Source organism: Calypte anna, chromosome 1 (assembly GCF_003957555.1).
Source record: "Calypte anna isolate BGI_N300 chromosome 1, bCalAnn1_v1.p, whole genome shotgun sequence".
Taxonomy (NCBI): domain Eukaryota; kingdom Metazoa; phylum Chordata; class Aves; order Apodiformes; family Trochilidae; genus Calypte; species Calypte anna.
Window position 1 is genome coordinate 14,154,918 of NC_044244.1, and position 22,613 is coordinate 14,177,530.

A 22,613-nucleotide genomic window follows, 5' to 3' on the forward strand; every position below is an offset into this window, starting at 1 on the left:
ACCCAAAACTCAAATTATCTGCCCAGCTAGGTAACTGTAAATGGACAACGTGAAAAAATGTGTGTTGGACATCTTGGATGGTTCCAAAGAGAAGAGGTCATTGGGACATGACCACATACATTTGTTAGGACTGATTTTAACTGTATTTCAGGTAACTATATAATTATCAAATGTACTTTTGCTAGGGAATCCAAACTGGGAGCACAGTAGTTGTTGTTTTTTTAAATTGTGTTGGAACACCATTACTTTATGCCAAGACTCAACTCACTGACTGATGACTAATCAGCCTGTTGGAGAGTTTTATTATCAAGAGTCATGGAAAGTTGGCCCCTGGTAGGAATTTCACAGATAGTTACTGAAGGAGGTCAGGACAATGTTCTCAAGCTTTGCTAGCCAGGAGCAGAATGAAATGGGAATGAAAGTGACTGTGATGCTGAAATTTACTTACAACAGATGCAGCTTTTCAAATGCTGCCCAAACCATTGAGCAAAATGGAGTAGCACTGAAAAATCCACTACTCACCATTAGTGGGCATTTCTGAATGGGAGCCATGAGTGATGGAGGCTAAGACATAATGGAATTTAGTTTTACATCATCTCATGGAATGCTTTTTATGCTACTGCAGTGTTAGAACAAAAGAAATGTTAGCAGATAGATCTTTGTATTTGTACTTTGATCACCCCTTTTCTTAGGGGGCATTATTCAGGTGTTACCAGTAATCTGGTAACCAACACACCAACAAACACAAGTACTGAAGTAAATTAGTATCTGCAGCTTCCTTTGCCACTCCTCACCTCTCTTGCACAAGTTGATTGGTTCAGGACAGAAAAACCATAACCTATTAACCTGTGCATAAAGTCTGTTCACACTGTGGGATCTCTTTGACCTCTTTATTTGCTTGAAAAATGAGTTAGTTCATCTCAGAGGCTCCATAATCAAGGCACAGGTACTGACTGAGGCAGTTTAAGAGTAAAGACTGCATTTATAAAGGGGCTCAAATGACAACATTTATTTTCATTATGTACAAATTTTACCCTTGGGGCATGAGAATCTCCACACCAAGTCAGGCAACCGAGCTTTCTATTCATTCTCTAAACATATTCTGTGCAATTTGGGCTATAATGTTCAGGGGAAGGGCTGAGTTGTTACTACGTGAGAGAAAAAAAATTCAGATATGAGTGGAAAAAGAACCTAAACAAAGGTGTTATACCATATATATGCTACAGGACTTACTGGGGTTTGCCTCTTGACACTGGGACATGAGCATGCAGCAGCATGGGTCCCTATTTGATCATGGTTGTATGAATGCCAGTGGAGTTGTATCAAGAATGAATATAAGACAGAAACTGTGCTGTGTTACAGCTCATACTGTGAGGTGCAACACGTTCTACAAGCCTACATTTGTGAGCAGAGGCGTAGCTGATGATGGGATGTCATGTTCCAAAACTGAGAGCCATTCAAGGGAGAATTTCAGGACCAGGATGGTGGTGATCATGGAGATGAGATCCATGTTCTGTTTGCCCGTTGTCGTCCTGAGACCATGGATCCAAGGGAATGTGCTGGTACAAGGAAAGTACAAGAGTGCTGAATGACCAGAAAGTGGTCAGTCCTCATTGCCACCATTCTTTACCTTTCCAGTTCAGGGGAAAGTGACAGCCAGCTATGCAGTTTGGGAGGTGCCATATATAAGTTCCTCAGCTGATATCCTTCTGAATAACAGAAACACATTAGGAAATGGACTTTCCTAATGCACATTTCTGCAGCTCCTTTGGTACCATTGGCAGGATGTAATATCTATGTTGTGCTCCTTTGTGTGGTTCTTTATCAATAGAACTGTAATTTTCTTAGTTGCAAGTCACAGTAGGTCATTGTTGATGGATTTTTGCTATTATCTCCAGTCCTTCAGTTGGTCCAGCAGATTTCATGATGTCTTCAGCAGCACCTGCATTGCTGGTGCTGAGTAGTTTGCAGCTAACTCAAGATTTGTGTAGTCACTGTCACCAGGGAGTCTTTGGTAGCCTTATCTACTCCCTTCCTTGACTTCCTTCACAACATCTGTGTCTCTAAATTGGAGGGACATGGATTTCACAGGTGGAGCACTTGGTGCATAAGGAATTGGCTGGATGGTCATACTCAAAGAGTGGTGGTAAACAGCTTGACGTCCAGGTGGAGATCAGTGATGAGTGGTGTTCTTCAGGGGTTGGTATTGGGACTGGAACTGTTTAGCACCTTTTTTGGTGACACGTACAGTGGGTCTGAGTGCACCCTGAGCAAGTTTGCCAGCGACACCAAGCTGGGTGGTATGGTCAGCACACTAGAGGGAAGGGAGGCCATCCAGAGGGACCTTTACAGGCTTGATAGGTGAGCACATACAAACTGTATGAAATTCAATAAGTGCAAGGTCCTGCACCTGCATCAGGGCAATCTCAAGCACAGTTACAGGCTGGGCAGAGAAGAGACTGAGAACAGCCCTGAGGAGAAGGACTTGAGGGTGATGGTTGATGAGAAGCTCAACATGAGCTATCCGTGTGCACTTGCAGCCCAGAAAGCCAATAGTATCCTGGGCTGCACCAAAAGAAGTGTGACCAGCAGGTTGAGGGAGGTGATTTTCCCTCTCTGCTCCACTCTGGTGAAAACCCACATGAAGTACTGTGTCCAGTTCTGAAATCCCCAACATAAGAAGGACATGGAAGTGTTGGAGCAAGTCCAGAGAAGGGGCACAGAGATGATCAGAGGGCTGAATTACCTCTCCTATGAAAACAGCTGAGAGAACAGGGGCTGTTCTGCTTGGAGAAGAGAAGGCTGTGGGAAGACCTGATAGTTGCCTTCCAGTACCTGATGGAGGCCAACTAGAAAGCTGTAGAGGAACTTTTTACAAGGTCATGTAGTGGTAGGACAAAATTTCTCTCCTTCTCTCTCTCTCTTTCTTCTTTTAGCTTTAGCTCAATCTCTCGAATACTATTTTTTGGTAGCCTGGGTTAGAATGCTGCTGGTGTTACCCAGACCTGCAGCCCAAGAATACAAGGATATACTGGAAACAGAAAAATAAGCCTCGAAATACCCCAAACCTATTCTCAGAAACTACACCCTGACCCATGGGACCCTATTTTGGAGAAGGTGTGAGCCACCAAGTGCAGTGGATGTGTTCCTAGTTAGTGGGAGGACACAGGGATTTACTTATTTTGTTGTTTCAGTAGCTGCTTTTGATGACTGCCAGACAAGGGACAGTTTGTCCAGTTTTGGTAAGTATGTTATTTGTAGGCTGTTTAACCAGTGATACATCTGACCAGGAAATGGCTGACATGCTGTGTCTGTGGACTGTTAGATGGTTCCTCAGTCAGTGTGCTGGAGCCAAGAAGCACCATCCTGCCACTGGTATCATCAGCAAGCTTTTTTTATGTGGTAAAAATGAGGACAGAATAATGATTAAGTCATTTTCTTTTTGGTCATTATTTTTCTATTTATAGGCTTTTATCTTTTTTTCTGAAGCAATCTTGGTGTCATTCTTCTCATTATATATATATATATATATATAATAACACTTAGGGTTTGGGCTTTTTTGTCTTGCTTTTTTTTTTTTTTTTCATAGAGTCACTGTGCTCTCTGATGAGGTACATCTCTCAGCCTTTCTCTAAAACCAAGTGGGAAAATGTGCTTTGTCTCATGATCCGACATCTTAAAAAATAGTCTATTTTAGTTCTGACTAGCTGAGAATAAATTATCATGAATTCAAGAGAAATTCCCTTTAGGTACATAAGGTTCATAAAATATATGAACTTTAAAATACACGCTAAGTCCAAAATCCTAAAATTCAAAAGGAAGTCAATATGCAGTAGTGCAGACTGCAGATTGTATGTATTCATAAGACTTCCTCATGCAGGTGCTTTGGACCACATATTTCTGGCAAGGTAGTCCTAGGAAGCAGAGACTTTGCATAAAATCTTAACTTCAGCAAGTTTTAATGGTGTTTACTGCCCACATAGGATTTGTTGTAATAACCTAATGGCCAAGTCACAAAAAGCATTAGTAATAAATAGCAGGGAAGCCTGAGTCTTAAAAAGCTTGAGGCTTTGATTTAAACACAACTATTGTGAATGTGCATGGGGGAGAAAGGAGTTATGTTCACAGTTGTTAAATCATATAAAATAGGTAACTATAAACTCTATGCAAAGTTGTACTCCCTCAGAGAAGAATACTTACAGCCATGACATCTTCAACCCACTACCATCAGAGATACTGCAGCATCATCCTTTGTAATAAATATACCTTCAATGTACTCCCAAAACCAAGAAGACATAGGCAAAAATTTTGTAAGAGCCTGAAGCACTGCTGTGTAATGATTAGGGGAAGCTGTTGGCTTTTAGGAACTCAGGAGTACAGTTTACTCTACTAATATTGTGGGTGTTCAAGGACAGGTACAGATTGCTATTCTTCTTAGGAGGTGCTGATCCTGAAGCCTGATGTATAAAATGTAAATTTCTTAGATTTACAGATGAGCACCACCACCAGCTGATTTGGGCATTGCTGGTAGAACTTTGGCAGAATGACCATTTTTTCTCCCATTCTGATAGGGAACATGCATACATTAGTAAACACACTTTAGGCAGCAAAATTAGAAAGCAGAAAAGAACATGAAATTGGATCTGAACGCCTACACTGCAGTGTTAGAAAGCAAATAACCATAATATTCCTAAAATAGCTTATGAAATTTCATGTGGAAAGAAGCCATTTACAGATGGCAAGAAGATAAAAGCATTACTGACATTTTGTATCAGATGTGGTTTAGTAGCAACTGTGAACTCTGCTATGGCCATGGTAGAGTATTCCTTGGAGATGGTAATAAATTACCTAGCAAAGAGTGATGTTACCTCAGGTGGTGTTGGGGTGCAGGGATAATGTTAAAGCAAACAAACAAACAAAAGAGATCTAAAAACCCTCAGCCCACTCTGATAGGCAAAATGGGCAGTTTGCTAAATTGTACAAAACACAGGGTGCATGAAAAACAGGATCTATAGGTGGTGGCCAATCTAAAGCAGCACTCCCGGTCTTGGGTTTTGGCTCTGTGGGAAGGCTTGGGTCTTCATAGCCCAGGGTATATACCAGGAAGGCTGACCTCCCTCATACATTTATTCCATTTGCATTTTTAGGCTTAATTTCATATTCCCAAAATATATTGTCTCTGGGGGGTAGAAACCTTCTCCTATACACACTATTATTTTCTTCATATGTACTGAGTAACCTGGGACTGAAGGCAGCAAGTGCTCCAAGGCAGGACTTCCACACAGGTACTGGTATCCAGCTGGTGCCTGGACAAACCACCTTGTTGCAGCCTGTGGTATAACTGAGGGTTAGAAATATTGCTGTGAATGACTTTTTTTGCTCCCCCTCTCATTTAGATGACTGCTTACTTTTAAAGAGATAATGACTAAGTATACTGGTGACAAGCAATAGTAAGGATAAATTTTTAAGGGGAAATGTGCTATGTGTGGTATGCAGCACTGTAATGGAATGAACATTTAAGGCAGAAAAACTCAGTACAGCAATGTCTTCACTTAAAAAGCCTAAACCTCAAGCAAGCTGCTTGGGTGGGAAAAGTATAGACTCTTAAAGGGAAGCATTTCATTCCCATTTAGTGGGCTGTGACAGCCCCTTCCACTGACTTGGGTCACTGGTTTAACATATTAAGCAGGTATTTATTTTTATTTTCACTGTTGGTAATTACAGACAGCATTATTCATAAGAGCTGAAAATGGATAATGTGGGAAAGATTTCTTTGCCTCTGTTTTGAGGTTTGTGTTATGACAGGTTAAATAACCAGCATAAGGACTGGCTGTATGTACATGTCAAAACATGACCATGAATGCATGCCACTCCATAGTAGCATTTTAAAACCAAATATTAACACTATTCAACACTATTTATAACCTGAAAATAATGTAAAAATCCCAAAATAATATATTAGATAGTCTATTAATTTTTTTCAGGGACTCCATTTTATAACATTACTGTTTTCCTGATACTGTAGAGATGCATTTAAACAGATACAGTTTTTATCTTCAGCAAAGCAAGACCCAAGGTATTTATCCACATATTTAATTCATGTTCTTGCGTGGTGATATCTTAATCATCAAAGAATTAATCTGCCAAAAAATTTACTGAGCTTTTTTGATAAGAATTATCAAGTCAAGCTTTTGGAGTTCTGAAGAAATAATTTGTGGCTTGCTACTGTCCTCAGAGAAAGAGTTTGCAATTTGGTTTTGGTTTGAAGAGATAGAATTTATTGTGGGGAATGGAACAAAAAACTTTCTTCTGTGCTGTTATTGGTAGCCTTTTTTTCTTTTGTTTTTTGTTGTTTTGGTTTTCTGTGGGGTTTTTTGGGGGTTTTGTTTATGTATTTGTAAGAATAAGTTACTTGGATTCTTCATTTCAGCTTCCTTTCAAGGTTATTCTAGGTGACCACAGAATTCTGTGCAGCCCTTGGAATTGTGTAGCATTGGGTTGGGAAGGGGCAATCCTAGAGTACTAGCACATTGTTCTAGAAATAGGCACTCTAGAAGTTAATCACAAAGAGCACAAGGCAATTACATTACATTATGGTAACTATAAGACCTATGCAGCTTTCACAAATTTCTTGACAAACTGTTCTACAGTGAAATGGGACTCATTTTCCAGACTGAAAAATGAGAAGAAGTAATTTGAAGAGACAATAAAAATCCAAAACTCAGTTTTGATTAACTGTAATTTAGGACTACAACCTCTTGTAAATTTAGTTTATTTTATTGTGTATTATAAAAATAGAGGTAACAGGATATTCTGATTTCTGTATATTTTTATTCTTTTACAGATGTCTTGATGTCTTGAGAGTTAGGAATAATTTTGTATATATTTATTGCACTACAGATGGTTTTAAAACCTGTTGATATTATTTTTAATTAAGAAATTTTTAAAATCTTATCTGATTTAGCTGGTTTTGCTCACCAGCATCTAGTATTCTTGCAACAACCAACCTGTTCTCACTTTTTCTCCAAGTAGCACATAAATACTACCACTGTAGCATCATTTCTTCTTCATCTGTGGCCTCTCTCTCACTGTTTATGGGACTTGCTGAATGTATGCATTTACTTCATGTGTCACTGCCTGCATTCTGCCTGTGTTCATGAGTGCATGGATATGTATACATTCTGACTTCTTGGGCAGGTAGCAGCTATGAGTCCATAGGCACACCCTACCTAGGAACAGGTACTTGTAACACCTTCCAGCAATGCACCCTTCTTTGGACAGAGCCCTGCATGCACATCCTACCCTTTGAGAAGCTGTGGATTCTCCTCCCCAAGGAGAATCATAGTTTTGGATTGGACTGCAGGTACATCTGAGATGTTAAATGTTTGTTTATTGCAAAATTTGGCAGTGGTCTTGCTGTCTAACCTGGGTGAGTGTTACAGTGTGCATCTACGTAGCCATGATTTACCCTTTCTCTTCATGTAAAGGCCCTATAACCTATAAGCTGTTCCTGAGTTTTGCTTTTAATAAAAAAATTGATAGTCATCTTTTGAGATTGAGATTGCCTTATTTGGTGTGGGAAAGAATAAAAGACATCTTACATATTTCGCTATTAAAATATCACTGTTGCTTTTAAATTTCCAGAAATCGAAATACACTTATTTGGAAAGCTATTTTCTATCTATTACTGTGCTGCAAATGCTGTTTGTTTGTCTTCTGAGTAGTAGTTGCATATTCCCTAAGCTCATCCACTCTCCTCATTCCTCACAGTTGTCATGGCCTTTCACAGAGAAGAGACAAGAACCATTCTCCATAGACCTGACAACTCCCTCCTTTGTCAGAGTCATTTCTTCAAACTGTCAGGGAATTTACCAGAGCCTGATAACAAGCAGGAGGAACTGCTCTTCAGAGTAAAGCAAATAATTTTTACAGTTATTCCAACTGTAACAAATTTCTTAAGAAATATAGAGATCTATGTTTTCCAGTTTTATTGCATAATGTATGTTATTTCATTTAACAGCTTGGTTTTATCATCTTCGTAAATCTATATTCTAGTGTTATCTAATACTGAGAGATTCAAAGAGAGAAAAGACCATGTGCTTTGACCTCTGGTACAATACTAACAGTAAATACAAACAGCTTTTAATTCTCCACTGGTTAATTATCTTTTGTGGACAGTCTCTGCCATCATGGCTGTGGGTTACCTGTGCCATTGCTGCCCGTGCTGGTAGTGCTGCACAACCACAGCTGGACTCCTTTGAGACCCAGCTCCAGTGCTGCTCTTGTGTGTGGACAACTCAGGTGCCCCTATGATGTCCCTGAAGAGCTCATCAGGCAGAGGCATCTGATTAGAGATAGTTGGGCAGAATATTTTGTTGGCCAAGGCTGGAAGAGGTAGGCATGACCCTGCTGGAACTGGCTGTGAGTGACTCCCATGGGCCAGAGCTCGTGTGGTGGTGGTGGTGGTGGCAGTGATGCTTGTCCTTCTTCCCTTGAGATTTTGTGAGATCTTGTAAACATGAAGGTACATTAACATAGTTGTATTATTTTACGTCTGTTTCAACCTGGGAATTCTCTGAAGTCGTAATTCTGATGGAACAACCCTGAAAGATTTCTGTGTTGGAGGGAAATTAGAGGGGCTCCGTATGATTTCTGTTATCATCACCCATGGTGTCCCAGCCTATCGTTGTCCTTGGCAGTGGGGCCTTAGCTGTATTTCATCTATTTGGGACATAAAAACATAACATTAACTAAGGCACATATTTCAGAAAGACATTGATTTAGATTTAATTTTTCTCTTGTTCTGATTAATTCTAATTAATAGTATTTTTATGAAAGAAGACAAGCTAAAGTTAATTTGCACAATATAGGAGTCAGATATAATTCAACAGAATAGGCATAATTCAAAGTATTTTTGAAAGTTGCTGGACCTCTGAGAAACAGGTGAACTTGGAAGTGAAAAAGTGGAGCCTGTAGTGTCCATAATGCTTATTGGTTTAAACTTATCTTAGGATTTTGAGATATGTCACAAGAAGCCATTCATAAGCCAGGACTAACTTTTCTGAAATCTCTACAGTTGGACTATTATAAAATCATGTGGTGTGTTGAGAACAGGTTCTCAGTTTCTTGTTGAATTTGGGTTATGTTTACCTGCTGAACTCAGTGAGATCCTTAAGAGTTTAAACACTGTTTTTAGGATAGATAAATATGCATGATTTGGCTGTGACATTTATTTCATAACATCACCTGGGGCATTTGAGTCTTCCACCCAGGATAAACTGTGGTGCAGATTTTTCTGTTTGTATCTACTGTTTTAAGATATATTAGCAATATTCCTGTTCTGTAAATACAGATAGGTCTTTTTGGGCTATGCCCTGCCAAATTTGAGGGCTTTATACATGTAACATCTGAATTTAGTTTTTTGTTTAGTTGTCTAATAAAGAGGGTTTAGCCCTGTGAAGAAATTACAGTGGCTAATTGAAAGTGGGGCTTGTGGAAAGTGTTCTAATTTTTACTAATACTGAAGATTAATTACTAATCTGCTGCCAGCCGTTGTCACACAGGCCTTTTGGCTTTGTGTATTTTGCTCTAAAAGAGCATTTCCCTGAGTTGCTATAAATGTCTCCTGTTGGCCTCCATCCTCCAGAGCGGCTGCAGGGAGCCAGGTGTGCTCACCCTGTCTTGGGAACACACAGGGTCCCCATGTGCTGAGCATCACAGCCCAGGGTTGTATATTTGCCTTGTTTGCAGACCTGCAGAAGGCACCAGTTTACAGGTCTGGTTGTTAGAGCACATCCTTAGCAGCCCTGATAAGCAGAACCTCATGTTAAATCCTGGGCTGACAGTCCCTGACTATGTTCAATGTCTGCCATGTATTTAGGTTCTTATTCCGAGTGACATTAATGGCACAAGAATCTCTGACAGGTTTTGAAGCAAACTTGACTTTGAGCATTTAAATTGGGACTGTGCAAAAAGGGACAGCTCAAGCTATCATAAAAAGTTAACCATCTAGGGGATGTCCAGTTAGGGATCCTTTCTTAGCATTAGCTTCTTACTCCTGGTGTCCTGCAAACAGCTCCATAGGCCCCCATTTCCTCCTCTATTTCCAAAATTCTGCAGCTTTAATGGTCTGTTTCACAGACTGTCTGTTGTGAACTCTTAATGCTCATAAAGAGCAGTATGAGAGGTGAAGTACAGCAGGGAAAGGAGCAATGGTTAGACAGTTATTGAGTGAGGGGGAAATTTTAGTACATTCTTCATACTGTTTAATGTTTTATTACAGCCTATTATTGGTGAATAGATATTTTAAAACACTTCAGCCTCTTTTGATAATTTATCATAATTTGTGTTTATTTGATGTTTATTGCCAAGATATTTTTAAAACTTTAACTGTTTTTAACAGTCCCTCTGAGCAAAGACTTTCAAACACAAATTTCAAGTTCCAGCAGGTAACATCTTAGATGGTGGAGTTTTCTTATGTAGCTGTAAAAAGCAAAGCAACTGTAGTAAGTCATATAAGGATTGTTAGTATGCACAGTTTCAGATGTCAATTTAATACAAAATTTGACAGGATACAGACCTCTGTCATTTCTCTTAAACACACACACACAAACACACACCTTTTATCAATTTTCCCCTATATAAGTTCCTAACAGATTTTGGTTGAAGCAAACTAAAACATGGAGAGTCATGTTTAATATTGAAGTGTTCTGTACATTACTCAGTTATGGTGCCGTGCTCTTTCTCTTACTGTGAAAAAAAAGATCAAGTGTCACTGGACATGTTCTGGGTTTATCTGTGTGCCAACTTACCCTTTACTGGGAAAAATCCCTAGATTGTGCAATGACAAGGTTTTGAAATCCATGGTTTTTGTTCCTTTTACATTTTACACAAGTCCTTGAGGGAGGGGTGTATCTGTAAGTTACTTTAGGCAGGTTTTTTTCTAGCAAGTTGTTGTATTGAATAATTCTGAGCAACTAACCCACAGCACAATGTCACTATAACCTTTGATATATTTTTGCTGCAGAATTAGCTACAACAGCCACCTAGGTTCTGCCTCAAGTGCATTTCTTTCCTGAATTTACCCTCACTGGAATATTGTGGTGCTTTAAACTGGCATGTCAGCAGTGTTACAAGCAGGATGTTGTCAGGGATGGAGTAGCCCTCTGACAAGGCTGCTTGGGTTTCTCATGGTAGGGAGCATCCTATGGAGCCCAACAGTCGGCTCCTTTCTGCTGTGCCTGCAGGCAGACACTGAAATTCCAAGAAAGGTGGTTGGGAGAAGCATGGTTAGCAGGGATGCTGGGGAGAAGCAACAGCAGCAGTGTGGAAGGCACCACACCTAACCACCACTTCTTGAACCCTTACATGTAAATGTAAATGTAATGTCCCTGTAGCCTGTGAGCAGGAGTGCAAAGCTGTCTTTGCAGGTAAGCCTGGATACCAAGATTGTCCCTTGGCATGGTACTCCCTGGGTGATGCTTTCACTTGAGCCTTGTCATCAGGACAGTCATCTCAGTCCAAACCTAAGTGTCAGCCTGGCCCAGAACTCTGAAAGGACAGTGGATAAAAAAAAGATACCCAGGGAAGATGATAAGCACAGGCAGACCAAGTACTGCCTGTTCCCTGGAAATCTCTCTGCTGCTTCTGATCCTCTGTGGCTTCAGAAGGCATGTTTAATATCCCTCATTGAATATTTCTGCTACTGATTTGTCCATTTGTTTTTGAGCTGAGACTTTAACCTCTTCATTTTGAAAGATAATTCTCCAGCAAAGTTGTCCTTAGACTTTCTTTTCCCCACTTTACCATGCTTACTCTGTCAGCCACCACAGTGACCTGGTTGACCATGCATCTACTTTGTAGTGAAGATAACAGATACATTTCTGAAGGGCTGATGATTCTCTGAGACCTTCTTGTAAGTTAACATGTCCATCTTTCTGAGCATACAAATATACAAAAGTATATTGCAATTTGCTACAAGAGAAACAGAGAGAGTTCAGCTTGCTCCATAAGAAAGAGCTGTGGGTGCTGCTTCCAAATCTCTCAGTGACGTTTGGATGACTCTCATGTAGTACCAGTCTGGGGAAAAAGCTTTTCCTGTTTGCTGCTACAACACTCATTATTTACATGAGCTCAAAAATAGTTGCTTATCAGGGTTGGTTGTGGGTTGTTTTTTGGTTTTTTTTCCCTAACAGTTACTAATTTGTAAAATTTGTTGTAAAATAAATTTAACTCCCTGCAGCCAAATCAAAGAGTAAATTTAAAAGTACTTAGCTGGAAGTAAAGTATTTAGCTGGTCCTGCAAAAGGACCTGTCTCTGGACAGTCCCAGTAACTTGTTTTAAATAAAAGTAGTTTCTAAGTTATGTTAGGTTTGTATTGGATTATTTTTTAAATGTTATTATTTTTGTGTTGATAAAATGTGCTGAATTTTCTGTCTAGAGGAGTTAAATCTTCATATCTACAGATGATGTACAGAACTGACAGCCAAAGCCAAATTCCCTCCCCGAGTTAGTGAAACCTTTTAGAATGGGACCAGAGCACTACTATATGCTTTCCTGCTATAAATATGTTATAATATTTTTATGGATGAGCACATCTCTGCTGAGAACTGATTCTAATTTACACGCTGGTGGTAACGGCCCAGCCATCTGATGGTGGCAGTCATGACTAGTGTCCTGAAATTAATTTGGTTTATAACCCTCACAACAAAATTAATAGTTTTGAGAAGTGAAACACCCCCTGGGGTTACAAAATAGTAGTTGCATAAAATATGGTGTCTGCTCTGATAAGAAAAAAGTGTCTACATTTCTTGATGTTTTATTAAAAAAATAAATTGAGGGGCAGGGGTGGAATTAGAATTCACATTTTAAAATAAGTTGTTGGTTATGTTACTGTCTTGTATGTTTATATGTTTGGGAATTGTGATAGTTTGTTCACCACCTTGTTTATGACCAGCACTCTGAACCCCTGTAGTCGGGTTTCCCAATGGATTTCTTGCCACTTGGACCTGTCACTACTCCATATGCTTGCATAAGCCATCTGCATTGGTGGCTCAGAATTTGTAGCTTTGCTCTGTTTTTTTCTCCCCAAAGGAGTAAAAAGTCAGTTTGCCTCAAACTGCTATTGTCTCTCCTCTTTTCTGAGAAATTTTTCCTCTTTTTCTTGTCTTAGTCGTTCAAGGAATTATGCATAACTCACATGTAAAATTAAGTGGGATGAAGTAAAAAACGTCAATATTTCTCAGTTCCATGTAAACATTAAGAGCAATTTTTAAAGTTGAATATTAATAAGCACTGTAAGGGCATAAATTTTTAATATAACTGCTGCCCACGTTTGAAATTAGGTCATTCAGATTTTCTTCAGACTGTTTACTTCAGCAATTGAAAGTAGAGATCAAGACCAGTGTTTTATGCCTAGTAGAAGCAGACTGAAGGTTGTATTTGGAAGGCATAAAACTTGATTTCTTTGCCTATTTTATGTCTAGTAGATCTTGAAGAAGCTGGTAAACCTGGAAATGAAATGGAGACAAAACTTTATTTTAAGAGGTATTTTGCGATCTCTCCCAGTTGGAAACATGACAGGGGTCTGATTCCAAATGTTTGCAGCACACAGTTGGAGATGTGCCTGGATGGCACTATAAAACAGTCATTTTCACTGCAGAGCTGGGGTTTGAGCAGAGGTTGGTATTGTTATTGACTTAGCCAAGGAGTTTTAAAGGTTAGTCAAAGCAAAAGTTGGTCTTTCAGATGGAATTGCATATTAGTCTTTTTCTGTATAAGAATGGGTTTGGTTCCAGATCTCTAATAGGTATATTTTGTAAAAGTAAATTTTTTTTCCTCTTTTTTTTAATCCATGCTTGCATCACTGTTTGCAAGACACCAATTTCTGTTCTCTCAATAAATAACTCTTAAGAAATTGATAAAGGTCTTGAAAGCTTGCTGGTTACTATGTCTTGCAAAGCTGTTTAAAAGTTTAAGTGTGTATGAAGTTCACATGGATTCCTATAAATACATAAAAATAATGGTTAATTGATTTTTATAGCTGTCACACTTGAATGAAGTGTAACACTGTTATGTTTAAAGCCTCCTAGAGTGTTACAAAAAGAATCTAATTGCAGTGTTGTGTTTTTTTTTTCAGCTCCAGCAGTAAACCGATTCACCAGACGGGCATCAGGTAGGTTGGTTTAAGCTGTATGTTTCATTGGTCTTCACTACTTGTTGAAATGTAATGCTGATGGGGATTTTCATGTAAAATAATATGACATAAGTCAGATTTCTTTAAAGATGACTGACTTAGGTTAACCTCAAATTTGTTACCAGGGCTGGTATGAAGCCGCCTTCTTGCTGTGGGACTTCTGAAGAACCTAAGCCTTTCTTTTTTCCTTTGAAGAAAATAATTTTAGTCAGAGCTGAGTTTTAGTCAGAACTGAGCTATGAAAGCAAGAGCTGAATGTAACTTGATGCAAGGTTGCCTTGCTTTCTTCACAGCCGGCCTCAAACAGCAATTAGGTAATCATCTATGCATGAGAAAATGTTCAGCTGTGCTAGAAATCTCCCTGTGTGTTTCAGGAATGAGCTGGTTTGTGTACCTGCTGCATGGTTCTGCTGTTCAGAGCCAGCAGGTCGGGACCTGGGAGGAAGGTTGCCATGGTGGTGCTGTGCTAGGAGCACGCCTGCCCTGCTTGGTCCCAACTGGTGTATCCTGCAAGTTACCTTGGTTTGTGCCAGCTCAGAGGGCTGTTTATCTTATTCCATTAAGTGTAGCAGATCTCTCCAAATTATATATCATTAAAAATTAATAATCTTGGCATCTCCTTATTGGTCTGTTGTATCATAGCATTTAGGCTTCGTTTTTGAGGGCCTTTTCTCCTGACACATGAGGCCCAGAACCTAAGTCTTATTTGTCTGAAACACTATGAAACTGAAAGTGGGGAGAGAAAGCCACCACTAAATGGAAATGAGATTCTTGACTGACTCATAAGAGTCAGCAGAGCGTGTGATGAGAGCTGATCCCAATCACCTCAGTGTGCTAAGTTTAAAACCTGACTATAAAACACGTTCTGTTTTCAGCTGCAGAGCACCTCTAGTCAGTGTAATAAAGTCTGTATTCCAGAATGCAGTAAGTCTAACCAGACTTTTGATTTTGCCAGTTACAACCTAAGTCAGATAACTGCTTATCAATATAGAAATATTAGTGGATATCCTCAGAATTACTAAGAAAGTGCATAGCAAAATGGAGGTTTGTGTTTGCAGCAGTGGTGCATAGCGTATCTTGTGCAAAGTAAGAAAATGTAATGAACTTCAAATATTCGCAGGTTTTAGGTAATGATAATGCTTCATGAGGTGCTGTGGCATGAAATGAAAGGAATGATTTGTTAACCAGCAGTCAGTAACAGTGAGCAGGGCTTTCTGCAAGTTACATTTTGTGTTTGAAGGGAGGTTTCACTGTGACTGATTGATAGCTAACTTTAATGAATGCACATCTTCTAGCAGATGTGTGATAAGATTTTGCATTTCAGTAGGAGACTTTGATTGTCTGAAAAGCTCATACTTGCTTGGGGAAAAAAAAGTTATTTCTCATGGTTCTCTACAAGGAAATTAAAAACATTCTAGAAGTCTAAAATTTTTGCAAAATTATTAGGGAATTAATTTCTATGGGCAGTTAAAATTTCCTGTGTTTTGGTCTTGTTGTGGATAAAATTGATAAATTTGATAAAATTTGATAAAATTAAGTTGTCATATTCAGAATATTGAGTCAAGTTATATGGTATGGTCCAGATGTACATCATGTGAATATGCTTCAAGATGGGACAAGTTAATACTGCAATCCACTATATGTGCTATTTTATTAAGTTTATGGCAGATTTAATAGTTAAAATAATTATTTTCGAAACATTTATTTTTAACCATATTTTTAGACACTTTTATTTCTTTTAATTGAACGTATCCATTGGATACATTAAGGTGGCCAAGATACCTTGCAAATGGAAAATCAGAAAGCTGAGTTTTTTATGCTTTGTAGCTTAATAGCATTCTGCAATCATAGTTATTCTTATGTTTAGGAAATGAGAGACTGACCAAATGAAATTTAGGGTTTTTCTCAAATATGGATCCATCTTAATTTTAGGCTATTTAGCTAAGAGCCATTTTAAAATTTGAAATGCAGAAGGTGTTGATTCTTGCATGGTTTTGAAAATTTGCTTCTGATGAAGATCTCTTCAAGTTCATGGCAAGTATGTGGTGACGTAGTTGTAGCACGTGGTCTCCTGTTGCATCTGATCCAGTGATATGGCAGAATGATCCTGAGAGAGTCATTTTAGGGTCCCTGCCTTTTTCACACCCCTACCCATAGGCTGTCTCTACTTTCCTTGCATAGTCCTAGGAGTTCTGCTATGTAAGGGTGCCTTGTTTTAAAGAAAACAGAAATAAAGGAGACTTTGGTGTGTTGATTTTCATTGGGTCTCCACCTGACCTTTGCTGTGGCTCCCAAATGGCTATATCTGAAGGAGGTGTGTAGTAATGGCTGCCTTTAGCCAGCAGTGGGATGGAGAAAGCTGAACTAGTTGAAGCAAAACATCCAATAATATCTGCAGCAAAGGCTCCTAGACTATTCCACTAAAAGTTGCTTTTTGAGATCTTGCAATGATAAGCAGGGAGAAGCCAGGAGATGACATGTATTTCTTCACAAAGAACAGTAATATTCTACAGTGGATGTCTTGATTTCAATGTTTTTGTTATTCTTTGGATAATGCCTAGTATTTTACTTGGTGGCATATAATATAGTTATTTTTCCCAAATGAGCTAGAAATTAAGCAGCCAGAGTTTAATTGCTGAGGCACCTGCTGAAAAAAATATAGTTAGGCATTTATTATTTTAACAGCTGTTCCTGTTAACATGCTGTGAGAGTATTAATGTGCTGTCATTATGCAGAAGGTAAGGTATATAAAAGATAAAGGCAGAAGTAAACTAGAAACAATTAATTGTTCTTGAATTTCAGTTCTTAATATTTGTTGAACTACCTAATTAGTATCTCTTCTGTGTGTTTATGCATATGTGTATATATATATATATATATATATGCAATATAAGGTCTATACATAAGGTACACATATACCACAGTGCCAATAACATAGCTACTTATGGACTAGTTAGTGCACTCTGTTGCTCAAGGATATACACAAAGAATAATAGATACAGTCTTAAAATGAAGAGTTTAGCAAGAAGAAGAGATAAAAAATAATTTAGAGATAGAAGGAAGAATGAGAGCTGCAGGTAGCTAACCCTTATATTTTCTTTTAAAATCTGGTGAGACTGACATGAAGAGAAAGGAGAAAAACTGTTCAGGTGACCAGTTGGAATGGGAAGAAAAGGGGGGCATGACAGTAGAAGCAGCATGAAGTGGAAGAGAAAGCTGTGAATATATTTATGAAGTGAAAAATGAGGAGAAATTCTTAAACAAGCTGAGGTAGCCAAGAGGTTCAGCTAATGAATATAGACAGATATTTTCTTGCTATAGATGAGATTAGTTTTCGTCTAAGTATGAGATAACTAGGAATGGAAAAGTAATGCAGTTATGTATGTTAACAGAAGCTTTTGGTACCTGCTGTGAATGAGCCTTCTTAAACTAAGACCTGGTAGATAGCTTGAGGGCATCTCTTACTAAAACCAGAGATAACTACTTCATTCATTTCCCCCAGACAATATGTAACTTTAAATTACCATTTTCATCCTGTGGAAAGGAACTAAATTTTAAGGAAGTTTTAAATATTGTTCTCTCAAACAACTGAGAAAAATAATTTTATTTATTTGCCACCTTCTTCAGAAAGCTCTGAGCAAATATAATTTAAACAGTCAACCAGCAGAATACATCAGTGACGAACCTCTAGGGAGAAACTGGCTTAGGTATCTCTGGAATAGACTTGCAATCAAGGAGATACCACTATTGTGGAAATAACAGAAGGAAATGGAAAACGTGAAAAGTTTCAGTCTTTTCACTATGCATGCTGGTAAGGACCTCTCCAAAGAAAAGAGAGAAACACTTTATAAGTAAATTGATGCTTATGTTACACACCTACTGCATCAGCCATCAACCTAAGTGAGAGAGAAAAATCTCACATGACATTGGAGGAAATCTCTCTGCGATAAATATTAATTATTTATTTTTATTTTAAAACTGTTTTTAACTTGCAATTATTGAAATTTAAAGTATTTTTTTCCTTTACACATGCTACTAAGAACTGTCACTTTTTAGGTACATGCCTGATTAGCTGAACAGGAAAAGCTGACAGAGAAGGAAGCCATTTTTTTATGCCCTGTGGAAAAAATGTGTTTAATTCATTCAGCTGACACTCAAATTCAAAACATTTTTATATGCATACTTATGTAATGTGTCAATTTCTGATAAAGAGGGTGCTGCATTTAGTGGCATTTAGTGGCCTTTCTCATTTCTTTTTCTTCTGCCTCTTTCTACAGAAGTTTCTCATTTTACTTAGCTCTACAAATTTTAGACTTACAGAGCATCAACAGTTTGAAGAGAAAATAGGAAATTTAACATTTTCTTTATTCTTAATTGCTTGTGATGCCCAAAAGCTGTGACAATGGAATAGTTTAACACAGATGGCAGTTAATTTGAATTGGTAGAGTAGTTGCTTTAGCTCACTTCTGCTCAAGACTTGCAGTTACTCAAATATTTGGCAGCAAGAATTTCTGCAGGTTAGAAATATTTTCTGTTAAACTTGGCAGAAAACATTTTATGGGAAACCTATGACATTTTCAGTAGTTTGTAATTTCCAGAAATTAGTGAATCTTTTAATCACAGAATCACTCTGATTCATTTCTAAAAGTGGCTTAGAAAAGCAGGTTGTGTTTTTTAAGACACTACTTACACACAGTGAAACAAAAAGTTATGGGTACCTTACAGCATCATTATGTACAAGGATGGCATCAGTGGTGGGTAGCTGTCTGACCTCCAAGCTGTGGCTGCAGGACACTGCAGGACTGTGCCACCGTGTCAGGGACTGCACACACCCATGCACACACCATAACCCACAGGACGTGTTACAGGGCTGTCCCTATAGAAGCCCAAGGCCCTTCCTACCCGAGGTGTCTGCACCCTCCATCACGTGGAGATGGGTGTTCTCAGCTCCCCCCCTCTGACACACAGGGCTGACGCCTCTGCCTGGAAGATGATGGATGCCTGTGTTTTGGCAAGCATTCAGATAGGAGGAGGGAGGTTCTGCACAGCCCTCACAAAAGGGAAAATCTGGGAGCAAGTTTGCCAGAAAAATTTATCTATTCTTTATCTCATTCTTCATCTTTGAGAAAGTTGCCATTAGGATGAAAGTGACAAGATGAAAGTTTCAGGCTTCATTATTCTGAACAGATGTGTGGACTGTGGATTAGTCATGCCCACAGTAGCATTTACATATATCACTGCTAGTTTTCAGTTTAATGATTTCTGCAGAAAATGTGACAACCTGCTTAAGAAACACTGAGGAATTTTACTGAATTTAGACCATGGGAGTCCTTTTAGTGAAGGAATGGCTAATTACTTTCTGAAATTATAAGTATGGAATAACAGAAGTGATATTAAATTTAATTGTTAAATATAAACTTGTATTTAGGAAGAGCAGGTTGTTGCTATTAGCCAGAATAGTATATGGCCCCATTCATCATTTTGGTCTTCTTGAAATATATTGAGATTTGCTTAAAAAGATTGGCAGCCACCTTCCTGTGGCATGTTAAAAATTGTCAGAGAAAGGAAGCTAATTGAAATGAAGTGCTATTCCCTTTTTTTACAGTAAGGCAGAAGCTGGAATTTTACCAAAATAGTGGTGAGGAATGAAGTAACTGTAAACTCCCCTTTGAAATGCTCAGGTAGGAGGCAGTGATGCTGTGGAAGCACATCAAGTCACAGTGTCAGAGAGAAGAATAAAGAACTTTATTGATGAAGCAGTAATCCAGTGTAGTTTTTCAAGCAGAGTTACTGGTTTTACTTGTTCTGCATGATGAACAACCCCCAAGCTCAATTCAAGTAATGTTCATCTTTGTTCTTCATTACACACATGTAGTTAATCCATCATTTAAAATGCCCAGTCCTTCAGTTATTTTTTTAAACTAACAGGGACACAGAGTAGTATCTAATACTAAAACCCAGTTAAGCACTAAGGCTACCATTGTAGTGGTGAGGAAAACCAGAAGGAAAAGTTCTGTCAGAAGCTTAGGGTATCTACATTGCACAACAGAGCACATGCCAGCAGGCACCTAAGCTTAGGGTCACACACTGGCATGGCATGTTGTGCCTTACTGGAGGTCACTGGAACAGAACATCTTACCTAAATTCAGCTTTTGAAGGGACTGCTAGACTGTGCTGACTTCCATGGGGCTGTACATGGACATAAACAGGTACTGGGAATTGTTATGTGAATGAACATCTCTCTCTTACCTACTTCCTGCCCCTCTTGCTGGGCAGTCACCACTTCTATTTCATAGTTTTTTTGTCCTAGCAGCTGCCCCAATTTTGGTTTTTTGTACAAATGCATTCTATATTCTGTACTCTGGTCCTTATGGAGAATATTGTTTTTCCATGTCGTGGTCTCCTTTACAGTTAGCATCATTGTAACACATAAATCCTTCACAAACTTTGAGAAATTTCCCAACATCCATTTCCATTAATGAATGAGCAGAATCTCAAGCTTATAGGAAGTAGAGCATGGAAATTCAAGTCAGAATGGGTATGACTAATTTTGCCTGCATCAGAAATTTAATGCCCCACATGACATTCCTGTTTTCTTTCCATGAAACACTTAGCACTGTAACTCCTACAGAGTATAGCAGTAATTGTATGTGCACTGCAATTTTAAAGATCAGGTGATTTTTTCTTTCTGCTCTGTGATATGTCTACACTGTATTTTTTAATGCAGTGAAACTTGCAACTCGTATACTCTGTCTGGTCTTGCAAGGTTATCCCATGGCCAATGCCACAGGAAGAAATGAGCTAAGAATAGTCTGAGGTATCAGGTGGTGCAGTGGCTGGTGGGACTTGCCCCTGGACTGAGCCCAGGCTGCTGTGTGTGCCTGGTACTCTCAGCTCCAAGCATTTTGTAGCCACTGTGTGCTGTGCTTCAGTCTGGTCCTGCTGAACACACGTTGAACTCCTGAGAATGAGGAACAGAATTCAGTGGCCTGCCCCACAACGCTTTTGGGTCTGAGAGAAGCTAGCAATAGAAGCTTTTCCCACCCACCTGATCCATAACCAAGTGATACAGAGGTTTCTTTAATTTTTATTGAATAGCTTATTTGCTGTGCAGTTCACAAGTTCTGCCACAAATGAGAGGTGCAAAACCAAGAATTTAATTTGCCTTGTCCCTTCTTATATTTTCTGGGAATCGGAGAAAAGTTCCTGTAGAAAAATGTTGAAGTAACATAGGGTTAGAGATGCTTAGAGAACATTTGCTTCCTGATGCAAAACACTGGTTTTGTCCACACCGTTTAATAAAATAACTTCATAATGTGAGACTTGGAGTGCTTGTTCCTGATCTGTTGTTACCTTGAGATTTGCTGCTTTTGATGCAGATCTGAAGAAGAGCTTGTGTGCTCAGAAACTTGTCTGTTTCTTCGTGGTTCAGCTGTTCTGGCTTTTTTAGTGAAAGTCTTTGCCCATGAAACTTCCTTCTTGAGACTGCATTGCAGCTATACAACAACTATTCCATGGTACAGTGTATAGTTGGATAGTAGTATTCTTACTCATAAGAAAACAAAATTTAGGCTATCTGTACATTACTGCTGGAGCCTTTAAAGTGGTTAACTTTCAACATTAATTTATTCCTTTATTATATCTCCAAAATCTGAAACATGGATTGTAGCAGGTTGTATCAAAGTACTTTCTTGTATAGATCAGCAGAGGGTGAATATGAATTTTTCAGAGCCCATTTATGGAACTGAAATACTGTTGCAAATTAATTTCTTGCCAGTTGTTAGATACAGCTATGCTTAAGCTGTTCTGTCATAACACTTAAACACCAAGCTTAGTAGAAGAAGAAGAGATTCAGTAGGTGCATACTTATAAGGCAAAGTTGGAGGTGGGGGAGGAATAGAGGAGAGAAGGCAAGAGAAGAGAGGAAGAGAGGGAGGGGCAATGGCAGGGATAAATACATAACTCTAGTGCTGTATAGGTTGCTATAGAGAGAACTATCAATATTTGTTCCAGGGAGGTGGCAGGGAAGGAAGGAAATCAGCAAGTAGTGATTGGCCTGATTTTTGCATACACAAATATTTAGGCTACAGTTTGGGAAAACTTTCTAATTAAATAGTTAATGAAGCAATAGACTAGACTGTTCAGAAATATTGTATTATCTCTGATGTTTTAAGTAAAGGTAAGACCTTTTAAGACCTTTTGCTGTGGGAGTGGGGGTGTTATTTATACTGCAGCTGTGCACAGAGATGATTTAGATGATTTTTTCAAGTTTCATCTGTATTTTATGTGCACATATTTCTAGACTGTATCTTATAGACTGACTAAAATGTATAGAGTAACTTCATTGCATTGTGTAATTTAGTAAAGCTAGATGTCAACCTCTTTAGAAATTAGGAGTTATAAATGTGTTTTGAGTTC

The 22,613-nt window shown here is 38.7% G+C and overlaps 1 protein-coding gene across 1 annotated transcript in view; it reads left to right on the forward strand.

The window, feature by feature from the left end:
• Positions 1–22,613, forward strand: part of PRKAR2B (protein kinase cAMP-dependent type II regulatory subunit beta) — an 84,083-nt gene that overhangs the window by 17,391 nt on the left and 44,079 nt on the right. The window contains exon 2 of the mRNA XM_030468991.1: positions 14,139–14,174. Within this exon, the coding sequence (XP_030324851.1) occupies positions 14,139–14,174 (36 nt within the window). The remainder of the gene's footprint in view (positions 1–14,138; positions 14,175–22,613) is intronic.